General features: G+C 33.7%; 2 protein-coding genes across 9 annotated transcripts in view; one reads left to right on the top strand and one right to left on the bottom strand.

Moving 5' to 3' along the window:
• The first annotated feature begins 887 nt into the window (after positions 1-887).
• On the top strand, positions 888-9,563 carry LOC111505247 (uncharacterized). Of its 2 annotated transcripts, XM_023160025.2 has the most exons (3): positions 888-1,046; positions 5,551-5,746; positions 9,350-9,563. In XM_023160025.2, the coding sequence occupies exons 1-2, from the start codon at positions 994-996 to the stop codon at positions 5,648-5,650; spliced, it is 153 nt and encodes a 50-aa protein (XP_023015793.1). In that variant the 5' UTR covers positions 888-993; the 3' UTR covers positions 5,651-5,746; positions 9,350-9,563. The 2 variants fall into 2 exon arrangements, with proteins under 2 accessions (XP_023015793.1, XP_074038955.1); XM_074182854.1 differs by lacking the exon at positions 888-1,046 and having other exon boundaries at positions 5,657-5,746.
• A 119-nt stretch (positions 9,564-9,682) lies between these two features.
• Positions 9,683-26,051, bottom strand: part of Ir93a (Ionotropic receptor 93a) — a 37,026-nt gene continuing 20,657 nt past the window's right edge. For 3 of the 7 annotated variants that reach the window (XM_074182848.1, XM_074182849.1, XM_074182853.1), the window contains 11 exons: positions 24,578-24,733; positions 23,903-24,117; positions 18,233-18,400; positions 17,199-17,423; positions 16,344-16,742; positions 12,303-12,465; positions 12,029-12,249; positions 11,785-11,968; positions 10,711-10,789; positions 10,073-10,230; positions 9,683-9,970 (listed from right to left, as the gene is read on the bottom strand). In XM_074182848.1, the coding sequence (XP_074038949.1) occupies positions 9,873-9,970; positions 10,073-10,230; positions 10,711-10,789; positions 11,785-11,968; positions 12,029-12,249; positions 12,303-12,465; positions 16,344-16,742; positions 17,199-17,423; positions 18,233-18,400; positions 23,903-24,117; positions 24,578-24,733 (2,066 nt within the window). In that variant the 3' untranslated portion in view covers positions 9,683-9,872. Of the gene's footprint in view, positions 9,971-10,072; positions 10,790-10,827; positions 11,969-12,028; positions 12,250-12,302; positions 12,466-16,343; positions 16,743-17,198; positions 17,424-18,232; positions 18,401-23,902; positions 24,118-24,577; positions 24,734-26,051 lie in introns of those variants that run through there. The other 4 variants (XR_012467338.1, XM_074182850.1, XM_074182852.1 and 1 more) reach the window with 4 other exon arrangements.

The raw sequence follows: 26,051 nt of genomic DNA, 5'->3' as shown, positions 1-26,051 counted from the left end.
TTTCTCGCCCAGGATAGGTAAAGTGGTCAATTTCCCATTTCGACTTCAATCTAAAATTATCTAAAAATTATCAGAATATTGGTCTGTAAACAATATTATATTGAAATTTAATAAGTACATGCATAATAATGTACAAACAACCTGTAAAAAGGTTAACATTTATATGGTTGACGTGGGCTCAAAGCTTAGGGTGGCTACTTTACCCTACCTTCCCCTATTGTATTCTACTCGCGAGAAACGGCCAATACTCAACTCGAATGAGTGGGTAATGGCTCGAAAACTTAATTCTTACGAATAATGGCCATAATAATTAATATACATCCGCTTCTGTACTTGAGGAAATGATTTAACTTAACTTCCCCAATAGTATGTGTTATTGGAAAAACACGCGCTTAGAGAAATCATATGTGCCAACGTTTCAGAATCAGTTGCTAGAAAAGATTAAAATATTCCAATATTAACTTCTTTTCAGCCTTCAAATGCCAGGCGATAATTTATTCTTTGAGCACACATGGAAGTCGTGATCAAAATCATGTTTTTCATAGTGAAATATAGAAAATATGTGTGTAATGAGTTGATGCAATCTATACAGGGTCGTTCGCCTATGCTTTATAATTGTGATGTTTCATATTATGTATGAAAGTTTTGAAATGTTCGAGCATAATATGACTTTTTTTCTCGGAGGAATCCCCAAAAACGTGTTAGAAAGGTTGTTGACGTGTCAAAACAGTTCAACAACTTCCTCCATTCGCCAATTTCCAACCTAAATTTACTGTACTATTTCGGTATAAACCAGTCGCAAATTAACAACAAATGAATAAAATATTATTGAAATGAGGTACACTTTCCGATCTCTAAACAACGTCATGAGAGGTTTCTTAATAAAAGAGCGTACGTGATGTCGAGATCCAGTTTGCCTTGCTAGCTGAAGAGAGATCTGTGTGCATCGAAGCCTTTAATTTTTTTTATTATTTTACATTCATCTATGTGTCAATGAGAATTATAGATTTTCTTTTGAACTCCAGAAACCAACAAAACATTCTTGGGTAAGTTTCATTCAAATACTGTATTGAATGTATCAGTTTTCTGCAACATTTTTCACCATTTTTGATCCTGAATGTTAGAAACGTTATAGGACTTCCATTATCCAAAACATTCAATATATATTTCAGTAGTAATCAATACTTTCTTGAAAACTATATACAGTGTGGACGTGAATAGTAACCCGCCTCTTTACATTTAAACGGGACATGATATCAAATTGGACAAAGTTTACGTGAAAAGTATCAATTTCAGTACTTGTTGGTAAGAGAGACAAAAATGTTGCATTACTCTTCGCTGAGATGCGTTAAAATTTGTTTTTTCAAATGGAAAGAAGGGTCTTGTGGTACCTCGTTTGATAAGTTTTTTAATTCTCTACCTAACACTTTTTTATTTTTGGAAATCAGATCAGCTCTTCCTGAATAATTAACAGTTTTCTATTCGCTTGAAGGATCTACAAACAAACTATAAATATCATGATTTCAAGAAAAATGCATTCAAAACTCACTTTAGTTCATTCCAATAAATTCACTTCCAGACAATAATGAAGTTTGTTCACAAATTATTTTCTGACATTATACAGTGTCACCATATGAGAAACTTTTTTTTTCGAAAAGTTTCAATGAAGTTTAACTTCGGCACTTGTTTGTGCTTTAAATTTAACTTAAAATGATGCGGCCAACTGCGACCCACTGCGACTAGAGAAAGCCATAGAATTACAACTCCTGGAGCACATTTCAGAACTCAACATTTTACCATCGGTTCAGTCTGGGTTTAGGAAGGGATTCAGTTTCACTACAGCATTGCTGCATATTGTAGACTTCAGCAGAGTCTTTGACACTATAAACCACGATTTATTGATATCAATTTTACATTACGTTGGTCTGTCACCTTCAGCTATCACCTTGCTTGCCAATTATCTTAATGGAAGAAGTCAAAGAGTTACGTTTGATGAAACTTTTTCATCTCCCCTATCTCTTCAACGCGGAGTGCCACAAGGCTCTATACTTGGGCCGATCCTGTTTGCTCTTTACTCCTGCAATCTTATCAAAAATTTGAATCACTGCAAGGTGCACTTTTATGCGGATGACCCCCCTCTAGATGTAAATGATTCTTGCATGATACTTAATAAAGACTTGGATGATTTTTATAGGGCTGCAACAGAACATTGTTTACTCCTAAACTCTCAAAAATCAAATGTTCTATTATTTGGACCAAAGTCCAAACGATCTGATATTTTAGAGTACCTAAACATATCAATCAATGGCGTGAATATCGAGTTGGTGGAAGAAGCGAAAAATATTGGAGTCATCCTTGACCACAATGTCAGATTCGAAAAGAACTTGAGTAACTTAATACAACGTGCAAATTCTTCTTTAAAATTGATATATGCAGTTAGGCAGTATCTTCCACTAAAATTGAAATTAGTATTATGTGAAACACTAGTTTTATCACATTTAAACTAATACATTTAAACTATGCTAATACTGTCTATAGACCACATTTGAGTGAGTAGTATAAACTTAAAATTCAAAAAGTACAAAACTCGTGCTTGAGACTTATTTAAGGAATAAGACGTTCTCAGAGAATTTCTCATAAGCTCAAAGATGCCTATTGGTTAAATATGAATAACAGAAGAATCTTGCGTGCCGCCAACCTATTCCATAAAATTATTCTTACCAGAAAGCATGCTTATCTTCATAGAGACATTTCTTTTCGAACGGATGTTCATAACGTCAATATCAGGTTCAGGGGAACACATAGTCCACCTTCTTTTAAAACTGAATTTTTCCGCAGGTGTTTCAGTTATCAATTATGCCAATTATAATCTATATAGCCATTTATTCAATACACGTCAGTGATATGATTTCAAAACTTCACATCGTTTTGCTCCTACTTCTGTAAACTTACTTGCCGTAGTGCGGACAAATTTGTATATTTTTCCTTTGTTTTTGTATTATTTAAAGAAAATTCATTAGAGAGGTATTTTTTAGGGTTAAATGGAAGAACAGGTCAGTTGTTGAATTTATTCAGGAACTGAACTGAACTTCGCCCTTTATTTTCAAAAATTTTCTGTTGGTGTATTTCCTCAATCTTGTTTTTTTACATATTTTTTGAAAATAATAAAGACGATTATTATTATTATTATTATTTCATTGGGAGCTCCTCTTATTCTAAACATGATACTGATACTGAGTTTGTGTAAAGTATACTTTAGATTTAACGAATCCCTACAATAAAGTCTATGTGTGTCATTTCAGTTAATGTAGCGGGTCATTCTAAGGGATCTAAGGTATATTATCTGTCTGATACGTTACGTCAGTAGAAAACTTATTTGAGTTTGTCAATTATACAAATCAGTTGACAGGCAGACATAGTTCCTTGGAAGAGCTCACTAGATCATCTGATATGATGCCTCTAGATGTTTTTGAGTGCATATACGTGACATCTGCTGTGTACGATACACAACCGTAGTTCTTTTCCGAACTTGTGGCCAGGAAAAGAGGTTCTAGCAACAAAATTACCCCAGAAACATTTCATGAATGGGGAATAAAATTTGTAAACAGGCTTCATTATAGTCAGGGAGTGATAGTTGAACATTTTGAACACTTATTGGAATGAACTGAGTGAGTTTTGAAAACATTTTTTCTTAAAATTCTGATATTTATCGTTTGTTTGCAGATACTTCAAACGAATATAAAACTGCTAATCCCTCAGAAACGGCTTATCCGATTTCCAAAAATGAGAAAGTGTGGGATAGAGAATTGAAATACCTATCGAACAAGTTAACACAAGTACCCTCTCGGTTCTGTTCCAAACGCCTGTCTATTGTTGAAAGCTTAAAAACTGGTGGTTTATCTTAGTGGGATGAATTTTTGTAATTATAAAAAATGGCGTCAGAAAAAGCTCATTTCGTGGAAAAGTGTTCCCATATTAGAGAATGCACTCTACCATAATATAAAAAGCGAAAAGTGACCCATCTTCGGTAATAGAAAAGAAATAATGAAAGAATGACTTAGTTAACCAATATTCCTTTAGCCGTTGCAATGTTAGAAGTGGACTCATATAGTCTCATTAGACCGAATAAAACAAAATTCAGAATATACGAATTTGATAATATACTCAGTAACAGTGGACATGACGTTTTAAGAATACCACATGATCACCTGGATTTGAATCCAATAGATTTGTTTGGGCCTCTCTGACGTGAATGTTGTTCAAAAAATGTCGATTTTAACTGGGCATGTGGGACGTGGTTGATGTAGATATAGGAGGATGATACAACGAGCTACAATGAGGAATAAATACAGAAAAAGATTAAAGAAGAATAATTGAAAAGAAACGGAAACACTCATATATAATAAGAATAAAGTCAGCAGTCGTAAAAGCCAAAAGAATGAGACGGATAGTACAAGTTTTCAGATGAGAAACTGATAGCATGAATGTCATAATAATGATAAATAATTAGGAGGCTGATAGAACTTCAGTTTCCAATCACTCAGAATTAGAGAAAGAAAATAGGTACTAGACAAAGGCGGCTAGAGAGGAGTAGAAAGGAAAGTCAGTGCTTTGTACTCAAAGCCTGAGCAAAAGTATATATTTCAGCAGTACTGCCTTCATTTTTCAGGAGCCAATCGTGTATAGCTAAGGCTACCGCCATTATGCATTCGTTCAGATCTAGTTTTAGTATTAACGATGTTGCAGAATGTTGGGTCAAACATAGACCCCTGTGGGGTGCCTTAAATATAGATTTAGTATTCACACCAACAATTTGTTAGCACATATAATTGAACTGAATTATCTTTTTGTATAAAGGGATAAAAGGTGATACTTTGTACCTACTGTAAGACGGAACTGACAGGCCATGGGATAATAATAAGAATCCATCATTGGTTTCTGACTTCAGTCAACTCGACCAATATTTGATCGATATTCCACATTAGCTTATATCAGCATTTCCGTAGTAGTGCAATGTTCGTGTTGGCAAAATACTGAGAAAAAATTCCGTTACATCCTTTGAATATCTTTATTCGGAAATAGACTCAAAACCAGTTCTATGAAACACTCATGGAAATAATATTATAATTTCTGATGTAATCTCTTCGTCTGTTGCATCAGAATAATTTTCAATCAGCAGCATATTTTCTTCAGAAAAACACTACAACTTTACCATCTACAGGATGTTGCCTTAACAAAGCCAAAGAAATAATCCAATTCAGTATAGAAAACTGGTTGACAAATTTTTGTTTATCAGATTGAAGCGTAGATTTGCATTAATGAAGACTTTTTCAATATCATTGTTATAAGGAAACAAATTTTCACCTTGACATCAAAATTTTCAAGAACAAATCACGAATTGAAGTGTATTTGAGTTTTGGAGGGGGGGGGTCAGTATGTGCGTGTATATATTACAAAACTCAGTCGAAATGAATGTATTGAATGTTGATTTCGAGGAGGTAAATACCCCCATTGATCCGACCTTGACATAATGGTATAATTTGGTTTCAGTTTGGAGAAAAATCTCCGAACAAAAAAAGGAAGCAGAACAGGAAACTCCGGTAACTACAAGGAACTTCAAGTACTCACCAGAATACACCACGTACCTTAGATTATTCGTCATTCAACTGATCAAGATGGTACAGAGCGAATTATTCTCAACTGCGCACAAAAAACCTTATGATAACAGGAGTATAATACCTAACAAGTGAGTACTATGGTATTCAAATGATTATTTAAGAAATTTAAAGTCCAAAATAATGGTTTCCAAGGCAGCTGTGATTTTGAAAATAAATTATACAGTGTTATTTCCAAAGTATGTACCATATGGGAAACTTCTTTATTAAGGGTTTTTCGACAAAAAGTTATTCCTGATAAAAGTGTATGCATCTTCTGAAACTAAACATGCACCAACAAAATACAGTAAAACACACGTAACATACGGGGAACCTTCAAACATTTGATTTTGAGACAAGAGTAAAGTACCCTTATTTTGGAAAATCTCAGGAAATGTTATTCGGAAAAGTTGTTCAGTATTGAAAAATAAGTTTATAAGTTTATTCAATTCAGATTAATATAAAATATAAACCGTTACAAATTACATCTATGAAGGATCGTTGCTATCTAAGCCAAGCTTGTGTTACAGCCACGAATCCAATACAAACAATACATTTACAAACTAAGATGAACCTACTAAATAGTTCTGGAAAGTCCTAGAAGGACGACCAAAATGATGAGCAGTCTTTAGCATAACTAGAGCATCAAATACGAAAGAAGAAACAGAAACAACAGCTTGTAACATTATTTTGAGTGATTGCAGTATGGTGAATTAGTCAACTATCCAGTATTGTTTCCAATCTGTGGTAGTTGTGATTGATAAATGTTTTCAATTCTATTTTCAATTTAGTATAACTTCTGATACATTTTAGTGACGGTGGTAAAGAATTGTAGAGTTTTGGTCCAATGTATGTGATAAATTTTTGATTGTGAGTAAGTCGGCATCGTGGAACCTTTGCAATCTGAAAAGTGTGTAAACGAGTATTATATATATTCTGAACAAATGAACTCGTAACATTGGCTGTCCATAATATACAACGGAAAGTATACAGTTTTCTTACACTATATATTCCACTCTCTTCATTTAATGCTTGAGTATTATAGAATTTATTCTTTTTGAACATAATTTTTATGAGTGAGTTTGGGATCATTTCTAAATTACGTAAGGAAAATTTGAATATTCCGCCCCATATTATTAGACAATACCGTAAAATGGACTCGGCCAGGACATCATATACAGTAAGCAACATTTTTCTACTGACTATATTTCTGAGTTGATAAAATTTGTAAGTGAGCTTACGTAATCTTTTTACCGTATAGTCAATATGATCATTCCAACGAAGGCACATCTAGATTTGGAGTCATAGCCATCTAAGTGAAGTTTTTTTACCCATTTTTTTAAAATGGGGCTACGAAAAAAAAATTTGCTATAACGATAAATAGACAGCATCCTGTATACGACGTTTTATTTTAAAAGCCTGCAATATTACAAATTACACTACTATGGTGTTAACCAAGGTCAATTTTTTTGAAGAGTAAAATAATTTTCAAAGTTTTTGATGCAAAGTTATTTTTATTTATTTATTTTATTTATTTTCAAACAGGTAAAATCCTCATTACATGAAAATAATCATTCTTATGAAAATTTCAATACAGTTCAAATCATAGTTCAATAGAATTCTAATATGTATACGTGAATACAGTTACATTGTATCTACGACATAAAGCCGAATGGAAGGAAAAAACATAGTTATTCTAAACTTGAAAAGTGTTTTTTTACACCACTATTAACTTGTTTGGGAGGGAGGACAAAGTTGAGATATGACATTAACAGGAAGTTGTTTGTTATTTTGATCATTGTAATGATAGGTGAACAGTTATTTGTTGATACATGGTACATCAAAGAATTGAATGAGTCGTGTTGTTCTTTTGGGAATTCTCTCTTTTAGTAAATATTTGAGATTGGGACAGTTATAATTTTTTTTATATATTTTATAACACATTAACACTATACTTGCCTGTCTTCTATTTTCTAGACTGGATATTTTAAATTCATTTCGTAATGCTACTGTTTTAATTGTATTATAATCCGGGTATACTTTATATTTCTTGTAATATAAAAATCTCAGAAATCTGTTTTGAATTTTCTCTAATCTATTTTTATGAACAATATAGAAAGTATGCCATACTACAGCCCCATATTCAAGTTTAGGTCTGACCAAACTATTATAAAGTGTAGTAATCACTTTAATATCATTGTTTTGTTAACATTTTTTGTTAACACCGAAAATTACTCAAAATTATACAGTATTGTAACAAGAACCTAATATTCAATAACATCAAATCACAAAATATCAAAATTAAATAGGTATTTTGTTACAAACTCATTGATTTTCTAGAGATTAATTTGGAGAATTATTTTGGACAAGAAAATCAACGAGTTTGTTTCGAAATACCTATTTTATTTTGATGTTTTGCGATTTGATATTATCGAATATCAAGTTCTTGTTACAGTACTGTGTAATTTTGAATAATTTTCAGTGTTAACAAAAAAAAAACTTTGCACCAAAAAATTTGAAAATTATTTTACTCTTCAAAAAAATTGAACGTGGCTAACACAACAGTTATGTAATTCGTAATATTACAGGCTTTTAAAATAAACCGTCTTATACAGGATGCTGTTTATTTATCGTTTTAGCAATTTTTTTTTCATAGTGCCCATAAAAAAATGGGTAAGAAAATAAAACTTCACTTAAATGTATTTTTTAATGCTGAACAACTTTTTTAAATAACATTTCCCAAGATTTTTCAAAATGAGAGTACTTTACTCTTGACTCAAAATAAATATTTGAGGGCTCCTCGTATATTACGTGTGTTTTACTGTATTTTGTTGGTGCATGTTCAGTTTTAGGGGATGCATAAACTTTTATTAAGAATAACATTTTGTCGAAAAACCCTCAATAAATAAGTTTCTCATTTGGTGCATATTTTGGGGATGACACTGTATATTAAAGAAATATTCATAAATTTCTTTTCAGTAAATAGTAAGTAATGATTATTTCCACACTCTCTTCATTTTCTTTCTGTGGAGAAAAATCAAAATGAATTATTTTATGGGCTATAAGGGTCCCATATGAAGATGATTGAAAAACCAAAGAGTTACTTTTTTAGAAATGAGAGAGTGGGTTGACAGCAATTTTAAAGCGTGAAGATTTCAGTGCATGATAATTTTCCGGATCTTATATAAAAAGTATGCATAATCCTGCAAGCGAGGTCTTTAATGAAGAATGAAGTAAATGAACCAAGAGTTCAATTCTGGATCCTAGTTTTTTTCATTGCTCACCTCATTGAAAGAAACTAAGAATGAATAATAGTTTAAAAAAGTATTAGAAACACGCTTCAATAGCAATACAAACTGAAAAATTATTCGAAACTAATTTAAGATTGTGTCCAACATCGATAATAAAGACTTTAGCTTGATGTAACTAATTACTTTCAATAAGTCTGAAATCAGAATAAATCTATTTACAATGTGAATAATCTCTACAGTTTTCTGAAGGATTTATTTGTTTTTTCATTTTATTTTGTTTTATATTTTCGATATAATTTAGAAGAAAAAAAGGTAATTTTTTAATAATAATCTCTCCACATTGATGTGAAGTAAAAATTTTAATATTTGTAACGAACTATTGAATTTTCTACTATTTCATAATTTTACTCGATACATAAGAAAGTCAATGAGTATTTTTTTCAGAAAATTTGGTTTGGACGCTGACAAAAAAACGTCATATGTCAAAGAAAACAAGGGGGCAAATCCTGGATCGAAGAAAGAAAATTCCGCCTGGGGATCAACATTCAAAAACAAAGAACATTTTGCGAGTTTACATCATTTTTAGTTATATTATACTCTCAATATCATATGTATGATTCTCTTTTAGTTAGTAATATAAAGGCACCTTATTAAAATCTTTTCTAATGAAAATTTTTGTGCGGGATAAAAATCGACACAATTTTATGAATAAAGTGCTTTTTGGATAACCGGTAAGAAAAAGTTTTCTGAGACTTTTTGGGAAAATAATCATAACACTTCTTAGATTCAACACAATGTATTTTTGAATTTCAAAGGAACGCCAATTTTTTTTTATAAATAATTCATTATTCAACATAAAATGAAGAACGATCTTTCTATTGATGTGTTCTGGTTGATTCCCATTCCTCAAAACTGAAAGTTTCTTCGAAGATATAAGTAGCTTGTATAACTTTCCAAACCTGATTCTCTATGTCATGAACGGCTGTATGGTTTTCTGTTGCTGTTTGTTAAACTTTCCGAACCAAACCTTTTCAAAAATCAGCAGAAACAGAGACAGTAGAAAACCTGAAAAGTATTATTTTTTGTTTTTCAATCAATATATCTAGACACCGGTTTGAATGAAAAAACTACGATTCCCTAATTTGAATGAAGATAAATATATTTTACCTAGAAACAAGACAAAAAAGATTCCTTGCATGTCATCTAGATTGACCGTATGATTGTTGACTTCTACAAGGTGACGGTTTTTCCAACAGCGGTCCTTTTTTGGTAGATAATCTTGTAGCCACTTTTGAATGAGGCCGACTTGGTGGAGTTTTTTGATTCTATAAAATGAAATATTTGATGATTTATATAAAATACAGTATAGTAAATATGTTTTGAAATGCTTCGTTTAATGCTATTGAATACATAAAATATTTGCAACTTTTCTAAATTGAGGAACACATAAAATAAAGTCATAGTTTTAATAAATCGGAATCTTTTCCGAAACACAGTAAATTATAATGAGGAATTTCGATGTTGGACTTGGTTTATTTTGAGACTTGTTTTCAAATTTTTTTAGTGTAGAAATTCAAAAATAAAAATCTGAACTGCTTTTCCAGAATTGTAGAACAAATCGGAAAAAATAGAAACCATGTTCAAAATAAACTGTGAATTTCATCTAGCGATTTACTTTCGAATATCATCATTATGATGACTTGAACTAATAACACCTATCTGAAAAAAATCAAAATAATCTATATTCAATCCTATTTTTGTACTGTTGCGTTCCCGAATTGAATAAAAAGAACCTAGTAACTTACTCTTCATTGATTTTTGGAAGATAAGGAGAATCTTGAGGAAGAATTAAAGCTAGCCGCTCCTCAAAAAATTCCTCCAAACCTAAAAATGAACAATTCAAAGGGATGATTGAGAAATAAACCATCAGTAATAACAGTTTATAAACTAATACAAAAATGGCTGAATGATGGAAAGTCCAATGAAAGTGGGAGTTGCTAAAAGTACTCGGAAACTGGAAACACTTTCTGTAATTTTGTGAAAGAGGGGTAAAGATTTTATTCACATTATATACTCCTTGTATTATCCTTATCTAAAATTCCTTTCCTCTATTTAAGATAAGAGTATATTGTATGTGAGATTAAATTTTTCTATGATATTAGATTGGTATCAACATTTTTATTTTGTATTCAACAGTTTCGTTATTTGAGTATGAACTTAATATGTTGCCATTAAATAATTTAGGGCCCAAGCTATGTTGTCCAAGTATCTTATTACGCTTAGAAACTTATTTATTGTTTAGTAAGAATGTTCCAGTGGATATACAGTATCCTTATTATTCTAACAGATGTTACTTCTGGGATATGAGTATTTGGATCAACAGTAAAGCGTTCAAGTTTTGGTAAATGGTTTGTATAGAGAGCAATAGACATATATTGTGTTTTGTCAATATTAAGTATAATTTGTTCAACTGAAACCATTTCGAACTACTTGAAAATCATTTTTAGCTTCAGCCTTTAATTGTAGCCAGTTTTTTGATTCGTGAAATATAGCAGTGTCCTCAGCGAAACTGAGGTGATGTAGACCCCTCGATTCAAGATCAAACAAGCCGTTGAGATAAACACTTTATAGAAGAGGCAATAAGCACCGTTCTTTGAGCCACACCGAATGTTGCGTTTCTTATAACACTAAATAGAAGAGGCCCTGGTACCGCTCCTTAAGACACACTGAATGTTACGTTTCTTTTTTCACTGACACGATATTCAGTGATACTTGTACCTATACAGACATGCAAACATACAGGAGAAGTTGTTTCCTCACAGTCATTTGCCAATTTCTATTCTGTAACGAATGTCTTGATAGAAAAGAAAAATTCCTACCTAGTGTGAAATCGCATTGACCAGTTTCCAGAAACCTTTCTTTCATGATGAACTGTAGTTTTATTTTCCAATCGATGAAAACATGCTTTCCTTCTTGTATGCTGTTTACTAAATTACTAATATCAGAGTTGGACTGTCTAGACCTCCCTTCATAAACACTTCTGAATCTAGGTTCATCGGCAATCTGGAAGTAGAGAAACATTTTTGAAAGTATGATCATCGGCACTGTGATTGTTTATTTCACCTTCAACTCGTTTTCCAAGTAACTTCCTTCTCTAAAGCTCCAGGTAACGGTATCTTTATGAGAAATCATTTCTTCCAGTGTGGTGATGGGAATATCTATTTTAGGAAACGTCAGAAAAGCGACAAGATTTCCACAATAAGTTGTGGCTATCACCAAAACTACAAGCCACCAAGAACCAATCAAGAGTCTCGCACTATCCGCACAAGGGAGGTGCATTCCACCTGCGAAAGAATGAAATAATTTTGTATTTGTTCCCAATCATTTGTTCACCTACCTTGTTGAAGTAAAGCACCGTACATATACCAAATGCAGTTTTGAATCGAAGATAATCCTCCCTTCATTGGAATTCCTTTGTATTCGTAAACTGGACTGAATCGGTGTATGTAATACAAAATGGGACCCATACAAACTATGGATGCTGCCAAACATAACCAGGTCTAGAGTGAGACAAAATACTGTTATGTGTTTCGTGATTTCGTAAATGTGTACAGTTATAATAAATTAAAAGTAATGTTATTCCACCTTCCTAACTAAACAATATTTCACGAATTGCTTGAAATAATTCCAAAACAAGAACGGCTTCCAAAAACTAGAATTGCAACTCCTTTCTTGTCTGTATAGTGAGAAATCTTCAAAACTGTTTTCATTCTGCATATCTTAATGAGGATCTAGAAGTGATTTCGAATTAGGGTAAAAGTTACCAGGTTCAATTCAATGCCACAAAAACCCAGGCATCGGTTTTCTCCAAGATAAATGTCTCCGAACCGGATATAATAATGTCAGGTCAGACAATTCCGCTTTCTGCTTCGATAAGTTTGTTGGGAGTTGAAATGGATAGCACTATGTCTTGGCACAATCATGGCGTTGGAATTGCAAAGGCTGCTATTCAAAAGTTTGGAACACTGTTCCGAACCAGAAAATTGTACACACCTCAGCAACTTTTGATGCTTTATAATGCTCAGATCAGACCTTCTTTGGAGTATTGTTCTCATGTATGGAGCTCTGCCCTCAAACATACCCCGAAGTTGCTGGATTCCATCCAGAAAAAAGCCATATGCCTGATTGGAAACGCGAACGTTGTAATAAATGACCGTCGGGTCTGAATTGGCGATCCCTATATACTACTAAAGATATATAATAATTATCTCAGCTATACTCGCACCAGAAAAATACACCTCCCCTGTATATAGGGTCGTTCAGCCGAAGGTATGTATTTTTTAATTTAGTTTGGTAGCGCGAGAGTTGCTGCCACCAGATCAGAAAAAGTTTGAAATCCGTCCTGATTACTTGGTCAACAGTTGAATTTTTTACCTTTCTATCTTCGTAGAACAATGGTTTGGTTATGCCACCAATTATATCTCAGAGACTGGATTCCGCCACGGCTTAAATGCATGGTCTTTTAGGGGTTTGAGGGAATGAAATAATATTAGCAGTGTTTTCACAAACCAACTTTATTGATGAATAAAGTCGGGGGAATAATCGGATTAACAATTGATAAAATAAAATGAACAAAAATTAATACTGAAGTTTAACCTACACAAAATAATATTGGAACTATTCTTTTATATATATATGTTTTACTGAACGTTATTTAAACTATATGAAAAAAAAGAAATATATAATTATAACCGTGTGAAAACTACGAATAAACCACTAAAACAAAATGACAGGATTATTCCTCTGATAATTGAAATAACTTCACTCAGGACATAGGTATGCCTTGCCTCAATTCTACTAGATCTGTTATGAAAACCAAATGAGATACAACTCTGAGAAACTATTAAGATACCCACTTAATCGCTTCTCCCTGTATACCATAGGAAAATGCTATAATCTATAATAACCTAATAAAATGAAAAAGGGAACCCGATTCGTAGCTATATGGTAGATTTTCATCAATACTCTAGGTGCCAATTCGAAAATATAAAACACATACGCATGCAATAACATATACAATATATATCAAAATTGTTTTTAAATACGCTCACCAAATTAACGTAGATGGACTCTCCTGAAGTCTTCAACAAAAGCCACTCTTCCCCAAAAACTGCCCCAAACTCTTACCAGGAACTCGAAAATGTTCTCTAAATCAGCTAAACTGAATCAGACCGCGAATAATAATCAAAACCCAATCACTTCGCGAATTCTCTCAATAATTTCACAACTCTGTAGGAAGTCCAACCGACCTACTTCTGAGTTCGTACACTCCTGACTTTTACCTCAAGTCACCTAGCCAAATAAAACGCGACGAACTCCCAAATACCAATATCACTTCTCGAAACGATGACTTGAAATATCTCAATATTTCAACTCACTCAAAGCTTCCTCAAGAATTTCCAAATTTTGTAGGAAATTCAACTGAACTAGACATATCTTCGCGCACGACTACTTCTGAGTTCATACGCTCCCGACTTTTTACCTCAAGTCAGCTAGACAAAATAACCGCGAATATTTCTTTTGTGTCTTAAAACACGCAACACCTCAGTTCCTTCAAATAGCTTTCTCAGCAACCTCCCCAAAGGGGCCAACTGCCCGGGCAAAAGCCACCAAACGACCCTGAGGTCCGCGCGCGACTGACTTCGTTCGCTATTATCCCTTTTCACCTCAATTAAATTAAACTGCGAATAATTAACAAATCTGAAACCCTTCGCGACACCGGGTCTCCGGAACCATGTCCGGAGGTCGAAGCGACCCGGTCAAAAGACCGCGAACTCCTCGCGGGTCTGCGCACGACTGCCTCAATTCTTTCTCAAAAATTTCCAAACTTAGCTCTGTTAGGGGATGTAATTCAAATAATCTCGTAAAAATTCCCACCAATCAGAAAGTCTGCAATTGTTCTAAGGCTGGTACTCTTGACGTCTTCTACATGTCCAGCGAATAAGTCCGCAAGAATTACTGAATGTTTCCCGGCATTTCTAATGTCGTGAGCCTGCTACTGCAAGGGTTATTTTGATATTTTCGCTGTCTTGAATAAGAGGTATGTAGACTATCTCGGATACTTCAATTTTATCATGTCCAACCTTTAAACTCATAACATAAATTTAGATATTTATTATACGTTCAAGTACTTTTTGACTGTTATTCTAAATGGGGTACACGGACTGAATAATATATTTTCGACCCTTAACGTCATGATAATGAAATGAATGATGTGGTTGAATGTTTCAAAATATTGAATTTCTTAGCATCAAGCAGTTAATTTTAACGACTTTCCCTTCAAATGACTTGGCTCTGTTGACCTCAAGGTTATTTCTGAAAGCTAATAAAGGGTCCCTTTTTATACGAAAACACATGTGTTTTGGTATCTAAAATTCAACGAAAAATAATATATCCAACTTATTACAATGTCACGCGCAACCTTGATAGCCTGGAACATCAAAGAAAGGTTGGAGATTTGTCTCTCTTTTATAGATATTTTCACGAGAGAAACCATATTGTAGGACCTCTATTTATTGATCAAAATTCAACGGGGGAACTGTATTTGAATATGCTGGAAACTACTGTTGACCCTCCCATCACTGAAATCGTCGAAGCGAATCCTAATGAATTTGGTATGGATATTGTATTGCAACAAGATGAAGCACCACCACATTACTCCAGACAAGTAAGAAACTATTTGGATACTACTTTTTCCGGTCGTTGGATTGGCCGTCAAAGTCCTACAGAATGACCAGCCCGCTCGCCAGATTTGACACGTTTGGACTTTTTTATGGGGCTATTTGAAGCGAAAGGTGTACGATACTGAACCTGCTTCAATATTGGATATACGTCAGAGAATAATAAATATTTGTAGAGATGTTGACGTTACTGTGTTCGAAAATGTTCCGTGTGAATTATTGGATAGGCTGTTCATATGTCAAGAAGTTCAAGGCATCCATTTCGAGCATCTTCTGAACTGACCTCAAGCTTATTACCTCATATTATGTAGTTAAATGTCAATGTATTCAAGCAATTATTAAAAGTTTCGCCATTTTGTAGTAGTTGAAGTTATTGACATTATATTCTAGGGTTGTGAAGCATTTGTCAGGAGCTTCAAAAAGATGTGTCACAAGACCACCCTTTCTATTTAATTTTTTTCCCAGATGACTCCCAGTCGCCATCTTGAAAGTTTTATCTGTCAATTTCACTTCAAAATAAAGTATTCATGCATTAATTTCATTATCCCAAATTTCAATTTTTTGAGTTGACCCGTTCAAAAAATAAAAGGGGGGACATTAAAGCACTGTATATTATTATATTTAGTGTAGCAGTGTAGATATATTGAGTCGCAGAATAATATAATATACCTTGCATAGTAAATAGTGTAAATACTTACATCTCCTGTAAAAGGAGAAATGAAAAGCAACGCCCTGCTCAACTCTCGTGGTCTGGCGACAAGAAACGTGTGGGTTTGTGTGCTGATGGGTCTGGTAAAATTGATAACGTATTTCAAATCCTCAGTAATTGTAACAGCACAAGCTCCCAAGAAGACGACTTTGTTTTTCGTCATGTTAAGGATATATACGGGTATGCGGTTTGTCAGAGAATTGCCGATGATATTATGTGAAGAGCTTTTGATGGTCGTGTTTTCCAAAAAAACTGATTTATTTACTACTTCGAGTTTGAAAGTGAAGTTGAGATTTTTTGCCAACTCTCTGATTATGTCAAAGACCAATCCTTTGTATTCTGTAACGCCTCCTGATTCGTTCAAACTCAGAATTTGCCATGGGGGATTCTGAAATAATAGAATTACCATGAAGTTATTAAAACATCAATAAAACTCATCACAAATATCAAATCGGAAACCGCGCTTGAAAAAACCGCTCGGAAATCGCTAAGTATGTCATCGGCCTTATATAGAAAAGCAAGCATCGCTAGAAAAAATTTCTCTAGCATTTACGAGCAACTCTAATCTCATTTGCCGATCTTTATTCTTTATTAGTATTATACTGTTGCATGTCACCTAATGTAAGAACATTTTGATTACTACACGAAATATTTATAGGTTAGGTATACAATTGTTACGAACTCCAGTCCTGGTATTCAATTCCTCAGTTCTTAGTATTCGAGATAAGGTTTAAGTGGAAAATCTTTAGATTCATGGTTGACCAGTAACAACAATTTCGAAAACGAATGGTTGATAATCCAGGAATTAAGTGGAAAATGTTGATTCAAAAATTCGTTAACTTACATGAAAGGTCACCATAGGCAAAATTTTCTTTCTGAAACCGTGGGCGATGTGTAAAAATAATTCGTCAAACATCGTAGCCCCATCACTAGGTCTCCATGTTCCTACGGGAATCAGTTGTGACGTAATATTCCTACCAAGATTTTGGTATTCCTGTCCCCAAGTTTCTCCAGTCTTCATCTCCCAGAAGGTGCAATTATCACATATCCCATTTTTTGAAATATATTTCTGAAAAGAAGGAAATTTGTTTGTTTGTTTGTTTATTTCAATAATACTTGTGAATTCTTTACTGAAGTAAGGGATGATCTTTTCGACAAATTAAATGAGGTTCTGTATAATTTGATAAGACTTCGTATGATTAGTTTCTCTAATGTACTTTTTTCAATTTAAAGGTACATTATATCACATTACATTCCACAATAAATGTGAATACTACTGCCAAGAAATAGTTTACTAACTACAAATTAACGGAAATCGAGACAATTTTTGTTTCTCAACTACTAGATGGATGTGAATTTGTGACAATCAGTAATATTTGTGTTGGTTGTGTTATGTGTTGGTTGTTATATGAAAATATTTGTATTACAGTACTCAATATTTTTTATATTGCGTATATAAAACTTATTTTTAACTTCGAAATTGAGGACTGAACTATCACAGGATACGTATGTTAGAATTTTCTACAAGCAAAAGGACTAGCTGATGTCAGTATGTTATTTAATTAGGAAAAATACAGAATTTATTAACGATAAATGTATTTTTAGCTGAACCAATTAAACTAACTATTGATAATAAAAATCTGGGGTTATTATCGTAAATGTTCTAGTTCACTTCTAACTAATGCTTTCTAGTATTTGGTCATTGTTCAATACTAGTAAATAGACATTGTCAGGGTTCTTTTGTATTTGTGGTACATATCTAGTCAGGTTTTAGTCATTCATACATAAATAGAAAATTCCGAACAGAACCCCAAAGGGGTAGTGTGGAAGATACATTTCACAAATAACAATGCTGGAATTTAAAGCAAACTTTCCTACTTTGATTTTGCCCAACAAGAACTCCTTTCTCTCCACTTTTGTTGGTCTGATAGCTTCCCATTCTTCTTCTGCAATTTGGCTCGCGGTATCAGATTCTTCTTGCACCGCCTCGTCTAAGGCCCTCGTGAACGCTTCAATAATTTCTTCTATTTGGCACTTTCTTCCTCCCTGAACAAATAAGAAGGTTTTTTTAAGTATAGACTGAGTGACGATACCGTCGTATGATTTTTATCAATGAATGGGAGTGATTCGAAAGGAAGGTTTAAGTACATATATTATTAATGTTTCAAGTGAATTTGTTGAAATGTGACGTCATTCGGGAAAAGTCGGAGCGGTCATTTTACTCCTACGAGTTTTCATGGAAAACGCTTTCTATACTCTGTTTCCTTCCTTTACCAGAAGGCGACTTATTTCCGGCAGACCAAAGTTTCGATACCATTGATCATATAAAATTATTTGATATACGTATGAGTAAGTAAGAGGAATAGCTAAAAATTGGCTAATTTCATATCTTGAAGGAGAAAGACATTATGTAGTTCTCAGCAATAACAGTTCTGATATTCAGATCGTATCTCAGGGAGTGCCGCAGAGTTCAGTTCTTGATCCACTTTTATTTATAGTAATTCTAAACGATCCCACTTGCACAAAAACAAATTCTGATCTTTGAATATTTTATTTAGATGATACTACCATCTGTATAAAAAACGCAACATGGCAGAAATCTATAGTGTGTGCTAACGATAAGGCCCAACTACTTTATGATTACTTTTCAAATCGTGGTTTATCGCTCAATATTCAGAAAAAAAACGATTTCATGACATTTTTGCCTAAAAACGTCACCATAAACTCCAGTCTACCCATTCAAATAAATCATCAATTCAACAAATGACTCCAATTAAATTTGTGGGGGGTAACAGTTGATCATAAAATAGTGTGGGAAAAACATATCCAAAATGTGGTTGGTAAACCGAGCTCTGTGTGCTCTTCAATAAGGCAACTACGGCAGAACTCAGTCAGTTCTAAGATCTTCAAAATGTAATACTTCAACCTTGTTCAATTTGTACTCTCATATGGCCTCAATTTTACGGGATCCTCAGTTCACGCCAATGATGCATTTGTCGCACAGAAAAAAATTCTGAGATGTATGATGGGAATGCATTTTTCTGCATTATGTAGAAAATTATTCATGCAGGCATCCTAACTTTACCATGCTTATACATACAGGGTGTTTCAAATTCGATCCTCACCATTGGGATCTCGGAAACTATGAGATATACGAAGATGGTTAAATTGGGGCAAAGTTGTGCATTTACCTGACTAATAATATGCCATTGAGAAAGTTCTGAAATTCCTAGTATATCCAGAGATATCCGGAAAAAACAAAAAATTCAGAAAATGGTTTTTATTGTTTTCTGGCTTTATTTTTCGAAGAATTCAAAAATAAATTGCACTACCATATTGCCACTTTTTCCCTGTTGCATAGTGGTGTTTTCAGATTTGCTATCCGACGTTTCGTCTTCTGGCCACCATCATCAACTTCATTTTTTCTTATGGCCGCTACATTGGATTCTTTCTGTTTTGAATAGAACCAGATTTCACCTTTTCAATGATGTATTGTAAGTTATCATTCATTTTCAAAAAATTGGGGATATTGAAAAAAATTCATTCTTATCATAATAGGCTTTGACTTTGATGTTTTTTGTCTTCCAATTTGTTACACTCAATGACATTTTGTTATTGTACAAGTCATTGAATTTTTGGCGAAAAATGGCTTTCACGAATGAAGAAAAAAGAGATATGATACCAACCAAAAGACTTCAATCACCTCAGATCAATCAGTATTCTTCCTACTCTGTCCAAAGTTCTAGAAAAAGTTATGGAAATACAAATACGAATCTTTGTTGAACAGTCTAAAATTCTACCTCAAAAGCAATCGGGGTTCAGACCTGGTTACAGTTGTGTGAGTTCACTTGCAAATATAACGGATGACATTATCAAAGGTATTGATGAAAATAAAGCAACTGTACTCATCCTACTTGACTTTTCGAAAGCATTTGATTTGATAAACTACAGAATTCTCCTATCTAAACTTCACTACTTAAAGTTTGGCCAAAATGTGTGCAAACTTATTACTTCATATTTATCAAATAGACTTCAACGTGTTACTCTGAATGAGAAAACTTCTAATTTTGCTCATGTATCATGCGGTGTTCCTCAGGGTAGTATTTTGGGTCCACTTCTGTTCACCTTATTTACTGCAACATTTCATGAGGCTTTGCAGCACTGTAACTAACACATGTACGCTTTGAACCAGATAATGTCATGCAAACTAACAGAGAAATAAATATTGACTTACAATCTTTAAAAGACATATGTGATAAACATCTACTCAAAATAAATCCTCAAAAGTCATGGGATGGGAAATGACACAATACCTTTTAGTGAGAGTGCAAAGAACTTGGGTTTGATACTAGATCAAAAATTGAGATTCAAAGAACAGGTTAATATTATGTTGAAAAGAAGTTACACTAACTTGAAGATGATTTACCTACATAAACACTATTTAAGCCAAGATGTAAAAAAAATGCTGTGTGATTCATTAGTGCTTTCCCAATTCAACTATTGTGATATTGTATATGGACCATGTTTAGATGGCATGGATAGTCAGCGTATCCAGAAAATCCAGAACTGCTGTTTGAGACTTATTTTTGGCATAAAAAGCAGGCAGAGGATTTCCCATAAAATTGAAGAAATTGAATGGCTCAATATGTCCAACAGGCGTAAATTACATATTCTTTGCTACTTCTACAAACTTTTGAAATACAAACAACCCAACTATCTCCATGATAAAGTCATATATAGAAAAGACATACATGATAGAAATACTCGACAAACTTTTTTTACCATTCCTCGACATAGAAAGGAAATTTTCAAACGTAGTTTTTCATATAATATTGCTAGTTACATAAATACGTATAAGATAACAGACTACAGTAGATCGTGTTTCTCTTTGAAAAAAGCCATGACTGTATGTTAGCGTGAACTACAAAAATGAAATATAATTGAAAATGTCTCCTAACTCAGAGCAAAAAAACTAAAATTCTCACAGCGTCGTCATGCAACCTGGCGGTTTCATGACCTAAAAGTAGCACTGCGCTCACAAGTGAAAATAAATTATAAAAAGGGTTCCTATCTTTCCTATCTTTTCTATCTCTCTTTTACCTTTTTTTTCTCTTGCTTTTCTCTAGTCTTCTTCTTCTTCTTCTCCTTGTTTACTGGTACTAGTCAGTAGGTATATCTTAGTTTTAAGTTTAGTTTGTAGTAAGGGTCTGAGTGGAAGACCAGTTTCTCTCTTCCTAGTGTTGAAAGAAAACTGAACTCTCACCTTTTATTTACCTAGTTTTTTTTTATTGAAATTTAATATTGGTTGTTAATTTTTGGTAAATAATAAAGTATTATTATTATTATTATTATACAAATTTATTACAAATACGATAGAAACAGTGTTAGGACATCGGAAATGTATTTAAACTTGTATCCCGAAAGACGACAAACACTTCGAACTATGTTCAAGTTATTGGATCAAAATTTCACCGAGTTTGGTTCGTTTGAAAAGCCAATGAAAAAATACGGAGACAGAATCAACAATCAAAATTCGATAAATGAGGTATGTATGAGGTAAATGAGACATTTTGTCCTTTTCAATTAAAATAGAACTTTGAACAAATAACAATTATTAACTGAAATGTAAAGACAAAAGTAAATCACAGCAAATGCTCTAAATACTGGCCTTGTTCATGATAACACAACTGTGCCCTTCTTCAAATATTATTCTCTGCACGATTAATTTCCCTCCTCCTCAATCTTCCGAACTCTCTAACAATGCTGTGTTGAAGGTTCTCAAAATTTGTATGTGTTGCAGGGAAAAAGTGGCAATGTGGAAGTGCAATTTATTTTCGAATCCTTCGAAAAATAAAGCCAGAAAAAAATAAGAACCATTTTCCTAAATTTCTGTTTTTTCCAGATATCTCCGGATATACTGGGAATTTCAGAACTTTCTCAACGGTATATTATTAGTCAGGTAAATGCGAGATCCCAATGGAAAGGATCGAATTTGAAATACCCTGTATACAATCTCATCTTAGATTTGAGAAGAAAAAAGAAAATATTATCAAAAATGAGGATATTCATAACTATAATAAATAGAAATAAGGATATGGTATATCAACCATTTTCAAGATTGGCTTTAGGACAGAAAGCACACGAATTCATGCAGATTAAATGCTACAATAAATATCTGAGAGTATGTTAAGATTCAGAAAATATACAAAAACTGAAAAACGGAGTGTATGTCTTTTTGAAACAAAGAGCATTTCATTCTATGAGGAAGTATCTTCGAGCATAATCACACCCCAATGGCAAGCGTTCATTTCATCCTGTATAAATCTAATATGAACAGTGAGTGTCCAACTTTACTGTTTTTAAGTATTTTTTCATCAATGTGTGATACTACACTGTATTTTTTGTATTTCAGTTTTAACGCTGTTAGTTCGATACGAATCCATATGTTCGTTAGTATGTTTTAGTGAAAAAAATTATATTCTATTATATACCACTATCGCTAGTCCCTCTCATAAAATAGTTCGAATAGTTCATAATGTTCCAGAACTTTCCATAGCATTCGAATCTGTTCTGAATAGTTTCACAATGACCTGAGTTGTTTTGGAATGTTCTCAATCGTTGCATACTATAGTTGATCACTCCAATGTTCGGGTGTGTTCCAGAATGTTGTTCTAGAATGCTTCATGGCGTGGTGCATCAAGAGTTTTTGCCACATGGTCGAATGATCAATAAGGAGTATTATCCTTATCAATTACATTTTAACTCAATCTTTGTTCTTCAAAAACGTGCAATTCGCTATCTTTGTAAGGCGGCTCCCAGGGTATCTTGTAAAGAACTATGCAAAACTCGTAAGTTGTTAACTCTGCCCTCATTGTTCATTCTCGAAACTGCCTGTCTAGTATATAAAAACAAAACACTTTACAAGTTCGCTGATGGAATCACCCGCCAGAGAAATGGCATAAAACTTCCAATCCCAAAAACAAATTTAATAAAAAAATCATGCATATATAACGCTGCCAAAATATTCAATCATCTGCCAACAGAAATAAAACATTCTGAAACATATGCTGTGTTCAGAAAAAAATTGAAAACTTCTCTTCTGGATCTGGCTTTATTATAGTATTACGGAATTTTTTGAGACAGTGTTCACTGACGTCTAACATCAGCTCAGTATGTTATATGTTATATGTGTTATTTAATTTATTGATTTTAATACTTAGTTATAACCAATTGAAAATTAAATTAATTGATAGTCCTACATTTTATTGACAATATCATGTGAACCATGATATATCAAGTTTTATGAATGTCTACACTTTGTCGATAAGATTATTGTATCATCAGACAATACAGTATATTTATTATTATTATTATTATTATTATTATCTTGCCAAAAACAACACCGTAATCATGCCTAAGCCACCTTATTCCCCACATTTGACCCCCATGCGACTTTTTCATGTTCCCAAGATTGAAGCGCTGAACCGCTGAGAGCTGAGGAAAATGAAAGTAGCCTACTTCATGTAAATCATAGCATGACATACTCACCACACAATTGCTGGATAACACAGTTGTATTATAGATAAAAGCAACATTGTCACCTTCTTTCAACATATTCCGGAACACGTGCATGTCGTGGTATTTTCGATCAGTATCAGAAATAACATACAACCACTGTTTCCTGATATCAACAAGGTTTAGAGACTTTGAATAGTCCATAATGGTTCCAACCAAATAGTAACTGGCTAGTACCAGAAAGTTACCTGAAGAAAAAAAATGATAACTAGAAGTGAAATAATTTTTGTTGTAAATCATGCCCGAAAGAAAATAACACCGGCCGCCACTGGTAACCGTAAACCAAACGTGACGTAGCTAAGAGCGCGGGAATGCACAGTGTTCCCTGCCGCTCTAGAATCAGCGAGAATAATGCTACCGATTTCGACGGAACTTCGGCGAAATTTCTACGGCATTCGATTACGATATTTAAAGTCTAGCCACGAGGATATCGACATAGTCAAGTGGAAGCTACAGTGCGCTACGCGAAGCGTTCAAAGAGTCGATAGACATTCAAATAATAGTGTTTGTTGTATTTAAAGAGAAATAAAGTTAAGTTTGATTATTCAGTGTAGTCAATTATTGGTCAACCCACGGGGAAAAACGTAACATTATATTCATGAAATAAACTGAATAAGTGTGATAAAATAAACATCATAATATAGTTACCTCCGACAGTTTTAGGATCAATCATGGATAGAATTGATTTGAGATTAGTTTTGGAAATGTTCCGCTTCAGTTTTATCAGAGAGATACTTGTTGCTTTGGCGGCATAATTTGATGGTTGAGTCAGTGACTTTATAATTCGCGTCGTCATGTCTGTATCTGAAAAAAAATGTTTTCATCCAATCATGAAATACTTGCTATCAGCATATCCAGCATATGGGGCCTCGGCCTATATCCATCGACATAACGAAGACCTAAGAGTGTTATATCACCATATACGGCACTCTTACGGTATTGACAAGACACCGGTGTTGCCCTACGCTCCGGGGGATATTGAATCCGTTGTGAGGCACGAGAAGTGCCGAATTTATTGGAACTATTCGTTCCCTACCCTCAAGCTCATACAAGCTAATAAGCTTGATGTATTCCTTCTCGACCACCAGTACAAGACGATATTTGTCGTGGAGTTTTCACCTCCTGACGAGACGAATATCGTCCAAAAAGAGGAGGAAAGCGGCGGATAAAATATCAAGATTTTCTTTTCGTACTCCGCAGATTCTATCCAGACCACTCTGTCAAGATCTGATTGGAGTTGGAGTTCTTGGTGGAATGATGCCCTTTCTACTCTCGAATCTAAAAATCACACCGGCTTGCCGCACTAAGGCAGAAATCTTAGAAGGACAGATGCAGAAGGCTGTCATTCTTGGCGCATTGCGCTTGCTCAGGGCACTTGATTCTCAGCATCATCAACGAAGACTCCCCACGGTGTGGGGAGCATCATCAGCATCATCAACGAACACTCCCCACGGTGTGGGGAGTGTTCGTTGATGATGCTGGCGTGCCTTCCCGAATGTATCGGGACTTCGGGGGATAGGGCCTGATCAGCGCAAACTACGGTTGAAAAAATAATGTTCATTTACCAAATATACAGTGTGGTCCACTAAGTGTGCAACAAATGGGAAACTTTTTTATTATCGATTTCTCAGAAAATTTTATTCTTGACAAAAGTTGGTGCATGTTCCAAAACTATACCAAGTGTACCTGAAATGACTTTATGACAAACACCATACAGGATAGGCCAAAAAATATAAAGTTCGTTCAAGAGTAAAGTACCCTTATTTCAAAAAATATAGAAATATGTTGAAAAGAAAACTTGCTTGCAATTAAAAGTTATGTTCAGATACGAAAAGTCATGGCCTGCTATTCGAATTTTTTTTTCTTTCGGAAAATGTTGAATTACCCCCGTATGATACATATTTTTACTATTCTGATTTAATATGTATTTGAAGTAGTCATAATCAAATCAGTTAGGAGTATTTTTTATCAAATCAAAGTGTTTTTGTAAAATTTACTTGGATTTGTATTTTTTGAGTTAACCGTCAACTTCATGTTTGTTGCAACGATATTAAACAGAACTCTAGAATAAAACAAATACTCTTTTTAACGAGGCAAATACTTTACTAAGTACAATGTTCAC

This window comes from Leptinotarsa decemlineata, unplaced genomic scaffold (genome assembly GCF_025532065.1).
Source record: "Leptinotarsa decemlineata unplaced genomic scaffold, Ldec_3_MD MMD2_tig00026330_RagTag_RagTag, whole genome shotgun sequence".
In the NCBI taxonomy this organism is placed as follows: Eukaryota; Metazoa; Arthropoda; class Insecta; order Coleoptera; family Chrysomelidae; genus Leptinotarsa; species Leptinotarsa decemlineata.
The sequence above is the reverse complement of the archived record's forward strand: the minus strand, read 5'-3'. Positions and strand labels throughout refer to the sequence as shown.

Excerpts from the sequence above, each read along its gene's own strand:
- LOC111505247 (XM_074182854.1), top strand. The coding sequence starts at position 5,676 with ATGGTACAGAGCGAATTATTCTCAACTGCGCACAAAAAACCTTATGAT. Across the intron at positions 5,747-9,349 it reads AGGAGTATAATACCTAACAA|AAAATTTGGTTTGGACGCTG; the intron begins GTGAGTACTATG and ends TATTTTTTTCAG.